The sequence below is a fragment of the Manis pentadactyla genome, chromosome 12, assembly GCF_030020395.1.
Source record: "Manis pentadactyla isolate mManPen7 chromosome 12, mManPen7.hap1, whole genome shotgun sequence".
Classification (NCBI taxonomy): Eukaryota; Metazoa; Chordata; class Mammalia; order Pholidota; family Manidae; genus Manis; species Manis pentadactyla.
Window position 1 is genome coordinate 17,212,690 of NC_080030.1, and position 10,177 is coordinate 17,222,866.

The window sequence follows — 10,177 nt, forward strand, 5'->3', positions numbered from 1 at the left end:
CACTACCAGGGAGGTGGGTAATGAAATACCCCTGGTGTGCTGATTAAGCAAGTATATCCTTAGTAACATCCTTCCAATGTCATGACCACCTCCAAAGGTGTCATCATGGTCCCTGCTGTACACACGGGGAAACTAAGGCACAGGAGGGTAATAAAGTCACTGCCAGGGCCTCCTGGCTAGAAAGTGGTCCAGTGGGGACCTTCCTCATTCCAAAGCCTGTGATGGTAGCTAAAGCAGCATAGGAAATTCCCTCTGAGCTGGCAAGAAAATAATCCTGATGACCTTTAGGGTCGGGATTCGTGTTTGTTTTTTAATTAATTGATGGACTTCATTAATTAGAGCAGTTACAGGTTTAAAGGAAAATGAATGCAGAGAGCAGAGAGGTCCCATTTACCCTCTCACCCACCCACCATGTCTCCCATAAGTGTGCTATATTTGTTAAAATTGATGAGCCATAAGTCTGCAGTTTACCTTAGGTTCCACTCTGTGTTGCATAGTCCATGGGTTTCAACAAATGCACAAAGTCATGGATCTGCTGTTACAGTATAAGAAAGACTTTCTCTGCCCTAAAAATCCCCTCTGCTCCATCTCTGCATCCCTCCTACACCAACCCCTGGAAACCACTGATTTTTTTACTGCCTCCACAGTTCTGCCTTTTCCAGAATGCCACGCCCTTGGGATCACACAATGGTCAGCCTTGTCACACTGGTTTCCGTCACTTAGCCATATGCACTAAGGTTCCTCCATGCCTTTTCATGGTTTGAGATCTATTTTTTTATGCCAAACCACCAGCTCTTTGACTTGCTCCCGGGGATCCTTAGTGAATCAGGAGGAAAGCTGGGATCAGAAGGCTCTCTGACCCAAGCCGTTCCTTTATAAGAGACCCCGTAAGGATGTTCACAGAGGGACGTTTGTATCTGTGATACAGGAAGACCAGCTTGCCCCAGCCTGGCATCAGCACGTGGGCACTGCGTTTTCTAGTGCTGTTGGAACAAACCACAAACAGCAGCTTAACATAACACCAATTATCTTATATTCATGAAGGTCAGAAGTCAGAAATGGATCTTGACAGAGCCCGGACAGGAGTACCACCATTTTGAATAAGCCCACCCACCATCTCAAAAGAGACTTAGGTTTCATTTTACTTAGGCCACAAGCATTTTCCGGAGGACACATCAGCAATCCACAAACCCACCTTTTTCTCTCCATCCCCTAAAAAGCCTCTTAGCCTATAAGAGAGGCCTTTGTTCTGCTTGCCAGAACAGAGGTCCCTCTCAGGTCTAGCAGTAAACCTGCTTGGACTGTTGAGTTTGCGTCCCTTCTTTTCCTTTTAGATCTTACTTGGCTAAAATCAATGTTTAGCAGGACTGCATTCCTTCTGGAGGTTCTGAGAGGATCCACTTCCTTGCTACTTCCAGCTATTAGATGCCACCCACATTCTTTGGCTCATGGCCCGTTCCTCCATCTTTAAAGCCAGCAACAGTCCATTTTGAAGGACCGTTGTGATTGCTTACAGTGGGCCCATCCAGGTAATCTATTTTAAGGGCAGCTGATTAGATACCTAATTCTCAGCTTTAATTCCCCCTTTGCCAAGTAACCTAACATATTCACAGGTTCTGGGGAATTAGGATCTGGACCTTCGAAGGACCGTTATTTTGCCTTCTACAGGGTCCAGTAGCATGCTTTTGCATGTGAGTGACAGGTTGCCAACACGATTTGCTGAAAATACATCCTCATTGAATGGTCATGGCACCTGTGTTGGTTTATTTCTGCATTCTCAGTTCTGTTCCCTTGATATTTATGTCTATCTTTATGCCAATACCACACTCTCTTGATTCCAGCTTGTGCTTTGTTGTAAGTTTGAAATTAGGAAGTGAGTCCAGTTTTGTTTCTATTCACAATAGTTTTGGCTATTTGGTGCCCCCTGCTATTTATGAATTTTAGGATCAGCTTGTCCATTTCTACTAAAAAAGGCAGTTCAAATTTTGATGGGATTGTACTGAATCTGTAGGCTAATTTGGCAAGTATTGCCATCTTAATATTAAATGTTCCAATCCATAAACATACGATGTCTTTCCGTTTATTGTCATTCCATTATTTTCAGCAAAGTTTATCGTTTTCAGTGTACAAGTGTTGCAATTCTTTTGTTAAATTTATTCCTAAGTTAATTCATTTCTTAAGGCAACAGCCAGAGGTCAGAGACACACAGAGGTCTCCAAGGAGCACATGCAGAAGAAATTCAACAACTACTTCCCAGCCTCTACTTTGTGCTTGGCATAGTGTTGCAGGAACCGCAGGAACTACAATCTAGGAGACCAGACACCGAGACGTTTGGTGAGAAGCAGTTTATTAGCGCAGGCACTGGCTCCTAGGATTCATATCCAAAGGCCGAGCCCCGAGCGCAGCAGGGCCATGGTTTCATACCTTCACTACAAGGTTGAAGAAAAACAACTTTTATCTTGTTAACAGGTTACAGAGTCAGGATATCGCAGGCGTCTCTATACTATACCCTAACAATGCCATGACGCTGGGAAGCGCCCTCCCTTCCTGGATTAAAAAAAACTTCATGCTCCTCTTGGGCTTCCAACCTCAATAGCTGAGGGGACTTCATAGGCATCATTGAAGAAAACAAACCCTGCCCTCACAGTTTATAGTTTAATTAAAGATGGAGACAAGTTAAATGTTTTAGGTTCAGGAACTTCAAAGTCCACCAAAATACGCCCTACTCAAGGAAGTCTCCCACCTACTCCCTCCACCCATCCACAACCTCCCCACACCCCCTCCATCCCCGCCTAGGGTTTCCAGCTCTGGGCTCCCCTCTCCGGCCCAAGAAAGAGCTCAGGCGCAATGTGCAAGGAATCAATGAGCAGGGCCGACCGGCTGGGGGTTTCACTCGTGGAACTGCGCATGTGCCAGAGGCGGCCGCCCGAAAGCACCGAGAGCCTCGCGGCGGGGCTTGCCTTCACGCAGGCGCGCTGGCGGCCGCAAAAGTGCTTCCGCTTCCCTGCCTTCGGCATGGCCGCGTCAGCCCCGGGCCTCATCTCGGTCTTCTCGAGCCCGCAGGAGCTGGGCGCGTCGTTAGCGCAGCTGGTGGCGCAGCGGGCAGCGTGCTGCTTGGCGGGGGCCCGCGCCCGCTTCGCGCTCGGCCTGTCGGGCGGCAGCCTCGTCTCGATGCTGGCCCGCGACCTGCCCGCCGCCGCCGCCCCCACCGGGCCCGCCAGCCTCGCGCGCTGGACCGTGGGCTTCTGCGACGAGCGCCTGGTGCCCTTCGAGCACGCCGAGAGCACGTACGGCCTCTATCGGGTGAGAGCTACGGGGGCCGCCGGGGGTCACGCCGAGCCGGCCGCGCCCACCGCCGGAGCCCTGCCGAGAGGGCCCCGCAGAGTCCGCCCCACGCCCGCTGCCTCTGCCTGTGCAGGAGCTGGGAGAAATCCCGCCCCCACTGTCACCCGGTGCGCCGGTTGGGGCCTTGCAGCCCCTCGTGTTTTATCCAGTGGCCAGGCGAAACGGCCTGGGCAAAGGTGTGGTGGTGACAAAGAGTGGCCCATTCCGGGGACCTAGAGAACTTCCCGCACCCCCGCAGCCTCGTAGCTTGTCGGGGGGGAGTTAGGTAAGAGCCAGACAGGACGGACCTTTGTTTCCTTATCTCCAACCTGAGCAAGTTCTTGTTGATCTAGACGTAGCTTGCAGAGCTGATGATCTCCAGGCTGGTTATCTTTGGCCTGGGGTCCCCCCCTTCTAGAATCAAGGGAACAGCCCCCATTTTTCAAGGAGGGAAACTGAAGTCTGGAGGAGCCCGGGGCTGCCCTCTGGTCCCCTGGCTGCCAGGGAGGTGTAGGCTGGCGCTAGCAGGCCCCCAGTCGCAAAGGTCTTGAAAGAATCCTAGTGGAACACCTCTGGGATCCATAATGAGTTACAGCCTCAAGGCAGCCTTGCCTGGAAGTTCCAGGTGGTCACATGTGCAAACCTTGTGTGACGTGAACCGTGAGTTGCTTCTGGTGATGCTGTCGCTGTCTGTTGCAGACCCACCTGCTCTCCAGGCTGCCCATCCCTGATAGCCAGGTGATCACCATTAACCCACAGCTGCCTGTGGAGGAGGCGGCGGAGGACTACGCCAAGAAGCTGAGGCAGGTGAGTCCCTCAGCGAGCCCCAGGGTGGCCTTGTCCAAGCCGTGGTGACTGAGCAGCCCTGCAGGTGGCACTGCATGATCTTCACTGGCCAAAACGCCCCGCAGGGCAGACCCAGCCAATCCTGGGCAGATTCCATGGAGGATTCCCCGCTCTGAGAAGCCTCAGCCCTTCCCTTGGGTCCCTGATAGTAGACTGGCCTCTGATGCTCTTGCAACAGGACTGTGTCCTCACATCTTCGGGATAGTTGTGTCCCCAGACTGGGCCAGCCAGACAGGTGAAATGTGGAACCTCATAGATTAGAGTCCCTTTTATGCACGTGAGGCTGTGCATCACCCCTGTGTTAATAGGCACTGAGATTCTTTTTCTCTGACAACTGTCTCTTTGTGCCCTTCGAGCCCCTCCCTCCCAACCTCCTGGGATTGTTCTTCTTCCCCCACCCAGGCCTTCCAGGGGGACTCCATCCCGGTTTTTGACCTGCTGATCCTCGGGGTGGGCCCTGATGGCCACACCTGCTCACTCTTCCCAAACCACCCCCTCCTGCAGGTGAGCACACCCACATGGGTCTCTGCCATCTGTGGCTTTTGGAGAGAGGGCCACCTTTGGGGGGCCAGGAGTTGCCTACTGAGGGATTTGAGTCAGCCTTTGCCAACTGGCTGGGCTTAACCTTTCTGGGCCTCAGCTTACTCATCTTAAAATGGGGGCCTAAGTCAAGTACCACGGGATTAGGAGAATGGGATGGAACCATAGGTGGACCATGCCTGGGTGTGTGCATTCTTGAGAAGTCAAAGTGACGTTGCCTTTTCTCCATCCTGGGCCTCTTTCTCCCAGGAGCGGGAGAAAATTGTGGCCCCCATCAGTGACTCCCCGAAGCCACCACCACACCGAGTGACTCTCACACTTCCTGTGCTGAATGCGGCCCGAACTGTCATCTTTGTGGCCACTGGAGAAAGCAAGGCAGCTGTTCTGAAGGTAAAGGCTGAGAGCTCCATCCCTAGGAAGGCCATGGGCATGTGGGCCCAGGGATGGAATATGGCCGCAGATACGACTGTGCTAGATGCACCAGGTCCCAAAATACTTCATTAATCCTTGGCTTGAAGGAGATGGAAACTGCAGCTACAGGCTAGTTAGGAATGAACAATTATGAAATGAAATTAATGAGACGAGACCAAAGCTACACTCGGAGGTAAGGTTATACTATTAAATACATTACAAAAGAATTATTACCTAGAAAACAGTGGAAGTAAATTGAGCACTTCATTGTAGAATTAGGAAAAGATAACAAATAATATAAATCTATGAAAAGCTGGTGGAAGGAATAAGTGACATTAAGATTAGAAAATAATGAATTGGTTAATATTTGTAAAAGCTTAATGGTAAATAGATCCCAAAAGATAGACTCCTGCCAAAGCAAAACTAGTCAAGAGGGGAAAAAAAGCCTATGTAGTGGGAATAAGTGAAAAAGTAGGAATAAGAAAAAATGTACAGTAACACTTAATATTTTAGGAAAATACATGGTATTAAAAGCTAAGTCATTTTAAAGTATTTTAACTGACATCATGGAAGAAACCAACAACTATGGAATAAACTGGAAATATATTTTTTTTATTATTAAATAATCATTCTTCCTCCCAAGCTGTTGGGCCCAGATATCCTCATGGGGGTGGCTTGGTGTCGGGAATCAGGGTGCAGAGTATAAACAGCCCAGCAGACCCATGTTCCTGCCAGTGATGCCTGGCATGGACTCGGGCAGCCACTTAATTCTCAGGCCTCAACTTGGCCATCTGCAAGGTAGGTCGGGAGGACCTCTCCCCGTGGGCCCCCCGAGCGTCAGTCAAGGCCACTCACTCCACTGCGGAGTCCTCTCGCATGAGGCCACCCCAAGCTTAAGTTTCCTGGACTATAATGTGGGCAGCTGTGGTCAGAAGTAAATGCAGAGTGCTTGGGGCAGGTTGGCTGTCAGAAAGCAGTATTGATAGTTCCCACTGATCACAAGGTCTCACATCAGGAGGTCAGCACACCACACCCCGGGGGACCAAATCCTACCAGTGAAAAAGGGTTTTTAACTTTTTAAATGGTTGGGGAAAAAAAATCAAAAGAATGATATTCCTTGACATGCACAAATTGTTTGGAACTCAGATGTCAGTGTCCACAAATAAAGTCTTACTGGAACACAGCCATGCCCATTTGTTGTTGTGACATCTGCTGCTGCTTTTGCTCCATGACAGCAGGGCTGAGTAGTTGTGACAGAGACAGAATGTGATCTGCAGAGCAGAAATAGTGACTGTCTGGTTTTTGCAGAAAAGATGTGCCAGCCCCAGTATTAGACACAGATGGTGGGAGGGAAGGAGGCCATCCCTGCTGATTGAAGCTAGGACAGTGGAAAGACAGCATCCTGTCTTGAGAGTCGGGGTTTTATCAGAGGGGCCCTGGGAGCTCTGAGGGGTGCTGGGGTTGCGGGCCAGGCCTCATACCCCTGCCCTCTCCGTGCAGCGCATTCTGGAGGACAAGGAGGAAAACCCGCTCCCTGCCACCCTGGTCCAGCCCCACACTGGGAAACTGTGCTGGTTCCTGGACGAGGCAGCAGCCCGACTCCTGACTGTGCCCTTCGAGAAGCACTCCACTTTGTAGCCCACCCTGAGGGACGCTGCCGCTGGGACCATGCAGCCGGGACGGCCTGAGCAGGCAGGACCTTCTGGGGCTAGCCCCACTGCCACCGCCCTCCAGGCTTCGTTTTAGAAAAGCCATGTGGTGCCCCTGGAAGCCGACAGGTTCCGGCCACCAGCCCTGCCCAGGGGGCTCAGCCTGCAGGCCGTAGCTCTGGGCAGCCCAGATATTAAAAGCAACCTTTGCTCAAAGTCTTCACTGTCTTGTGGTCCTCGGTGAGCAGCAGGACAAGGGGTGCTGGGGTGAGCACCAGCAGATAGAGGGCAGGGATGGGCACCCTGGATGAGTTTCCTGGGGCTGCCCTGCAGCAGAATACCACACAGTGCACAGTCTCACTATTCAGGAGGCCAGGCGTCCAAAGTCACGGTGTGGGCAGGGTGGTGGCTCCTGGCGGCTGAGGGAGAACCGGTCCCTGCCTCTCCCCAGGCTTCTGGAGGCTACTGCCAGTCCTTGGCCTCCCTTGGCTTGTGGCCACATCACTGCAGTCTCTGCCTGCCTCTGTTGTCATCACACGTCCTGTACCCTATGTGTGTCTCCCTGTGTCCTCTCTTCTAATAAGGACGTCTGTCACTGGATATAGGACCATCCCAAATCCAGGATGAACTGCTCTCAAGATGCTGGATGAATTACATCCATAAAGATCCTTATTCCAAAGAAAGTCACATTCTGAGATTGCAGGAGTTAGGGCGAGGCCATCTCCTGTGTGTGTGTGTATGTGTGTCAAAATACATATAACAACATTTACCATCTTAACCATTTTTGAGCATACAGTTCACTGGTATTAAATATATCCATATTGCTGTACAATCATCCCCACCATCCACCTTGTAACTCTGAAACTCCATACCTGTTAAAACAGCAATATCTGGGCAACCCAGATATCCACACCCCTCTCCCCCAGCCCCTGGTGCCCCCATCTACTTTCTGTCTCTATGAATTTCATGACTCTGGCACCTCATATAAATGGAACCATTTCACTCAGCAAAATGTCCTCAAGGTTCATCCACATTGTAGCAGGGGTCAGAATGTCCTTGCTTTTTAAGGCTGAGTAATCCCCCATTGCATGGACGCACCACATTTTGTTTATCCATTCCCTTGCTGATGGACACCTTGGGTTGCTCCCACCTTTCGGTTGTGAATCACGCTGCCATGAACATGGGTGTGCAAATATCTCTCAATTCTTTTGGGGCTCTTCCCAGAAGTGGGATTGCTGGGTCACATGGTATTCCTATTTTTAGTGTTTTGAGGAACTGTGGTACTGTTTTCCATAGCAGCTCCACCAGTTTACATTCCCATCAGCAGTGCACAGGGGTCCCAGTTTCTCACCGTCACTTGTTCTCTGTATTTTTTATAGTAGCCTGTGGACATAGGCCTTTCTGCAGTCACAGTTCAACTCCCTATCCAATCTCTTGTCTGAGCCCTCACTGCACATACAAGGGCCAAGGCGACCTCTGTGTCCAGCCACACTGAAGGTCTGCTCAGAGCCTTGAACGTGCCAAGGTGCCTCTTTAGTCCCTGATGTGCTGGGCTGCAGTGTTTTCCCAGGGTGTCGCTGCTTGTGGCCCACGCAACCTGTCAGCTTCGCCTGGATCCAGGGGCCACAGTGGTGGAGGCTGGGGGTACATGGGGGCTTTGCCAAGTGTAGGGGTGGGTGTGTCCTGCAGAGGCACCCAAGTGGAATGTGGGAATTGAAACCTCAAAGCTAAAACCACAGAAAGCATAGTTGCCTTCAACGTCTTCTGCAGGTGGGTCGCTCAGATGTGAGAGTGAGGAAGTGGGTGGGGGCCTAAATGGAAACAGATTGAGAAAAGCAGGGGAGAGAGTTGGCAGGAGGGCAGCCCGCCTCAGGCTTGGGCAATAGCAGATGGCCGTGACCTCCAGAGCAGTGGGCAGAGGCCAAGGCAGGGACACCAAGAAGTGATGAGACAGGCATGGGGGACCCTGCCTGGGGCTTGTCACCTTTCCCCTCTCCCCACAGCAGCATCTTTGACCCTGCTCCAGACTTGACTGCATCTCCCCTTCACAGAGTGCAACCCACCTTTCTCACTCTGCCCACAGCCTCTGTGGGGCCCGTGCAACTCCCTACCCTCCTCCCCTGACATCTGCCCCTCATTCCCCCTCCTCCAGCCCATCCATTTTGTGCTGTTCCTGCACCCTGCCAGCACATCCCCACCCCAGGGCCTTTGCATGTGCTATGTCCATTGCCCAGTATGCCCTTTACTGCAGCTTTCTGCAAGGCTTGGGCCCTCACTTCTTTCAGGTCTTGCTGCAATATCACCTTCCTGACCCCTCTAGGCCCTTAGCACTTTCCACCCCTTCCTTTTCCATTTTTCTCCCTTACCATTATCTGACAGTCTTGTTGGCATGCTGACCAATGATCCTTGCAGACTGGACCATGGTCTGTTTTGCCCACTTAAGCATCCCCAGTGCTCAGCTCGGGTGGCACTCAGGCTGTGATGGAGTGGTTTGTTGAAAGAAGTAAATCTCAGGCTAAGTGAAGATTACAGTCAGATGTTCCTGGTAGTTTAAATAAAATGGAGGTTTAGTGCTTTTTCTGGAGGGAGGCCACCCAGAGCTGGTGGAACAATATCATAAACTCTTTGGGGACCCCAGTTCCTACATGTGCCATTGTCCTCATGGGGGTTTCACCTAATGGTCCAAGGTGACTGCTTAGGCTCCAGCCATCACATCCATGTTCCAGCCACTGGAACTCAACACTCCCCTCATCTGAAAGCCTGTGGGACCCCCATTTGATCACATTTCAGCTTGGAGGGCAGACCCCTCCCCAACCCCTTCTTTCCTTCACCAAACACTGGGGACTGCTGTATGCCAGGCACTGGGAAAACAGGTGAAGGAGTATTTTACAACCTAACCCAACCCAGTCCAGTGCTATACGCACTGATAGAGGACAAGTCAGCAAAGTAGAAACAAGGCACAAACCCCACCAGTCCAGGGCACACCCACGGCTCCCAGCCCGCTTCCCCTGCCCCAACACTGACCCCAGGGACTGGGGATGTCTGTCCAGCTCTGGCTCCCCAGCCAGGGGTCTCCTAGAGGCTGGACCAAGACTGGATCTTCTTAGGACCCAGCTTGGGGTAGGCTCAGTGGGAGAGGGCACCAAGATTGAGATGCCCTGTCCCTGCTCAGCCCCCGTTCTCTGCCCCCACATGCCTGCTGGCCCTGACAGATGTCTGCCCTGCATGCCTCTTCCAAACCCGCTAGGACTCTTGTTTCCCACAGCCCACCCCACCCCTGGGGCTGCCCCAGCATCCCCTACAGGAACCAGCAGCTCTGGGGGCGTTGGCCCCAGGGGAACCAGGAGGACACAGGTGCAGGGTGGGGCAGGGGGCAGGGCTGGCTCCCTACACAGACACACACTAGG

At 52.0% G+C, this 10,177-nt stretch overlaps 1 protein-coding gene across 2 annotated transcripts; it reads left to right on the forward strand.

Annotated features, from left to right (window-relative positions):
• The first annotated feature begins 2,927 nt into the window (after positions 1-2,927).
• Positions 2,928-6,986, forward strand: PGLS (6-phosphogluconolactonase). Of its 2 annotated transcripts, XM_036876145.2 has the most exons (5): positions 2,939-3,303; positions 4,024-4,131; positions 4,573-4,674; positions 4,960-5,100; positions 6,622-6,986. In XM_036876145.2, exons 1-5 carry the CDS (start codon positions 3,016-3,018, stop codon positions 6,757-6,759), a joined length of 777 nt encoding a protein of 258 aa, XP_036732040.1. In that variant the 5' UTR covers positions 2,939-3,015; the 3' UTR covers positions 6,760-6,986. The 2 variants fall into 2 exon arrangements, with proteins under 2 accessions (XP_036732041.1, XP_036732040.1); XM_036876146.2 differs by lacking the exon at positions 4,573-4,674 and having other exon boundaries at positions 2,928-3,303.
• The last annotated feature ends 3,191 nt before the right edge of the window (positions 6,987-10,177 follow it).

What these genes read in the sequence shown, in the direction of transcription:
- PGLS (XM_036876145.2), top strand. Translation starts at nt 3,016, where the DNA reads ATGGCCGCGTCAGCCCCGGGCCTCATCTCGGTCTTCTCGAGCCCGCAG. An exon ending in GCACGTACGGCCTCTATCGG is followed by an intron (nt 3,304 to 4,023) that starts GTGAGAGCTACG and finishes TGTCTGTTGCAG; the next exon opens with ACCCACCTGCTCTCCAGGCT. An exon ending in CAAACCACCCCCTCCTGCAG is followed by an intron (nt 4,675 to 4,959) that starts GTGAGCACACCC and finishes TCTTTCTCCCAG; the next exon opens with GAGCGGGAGAAAATTGTGGC.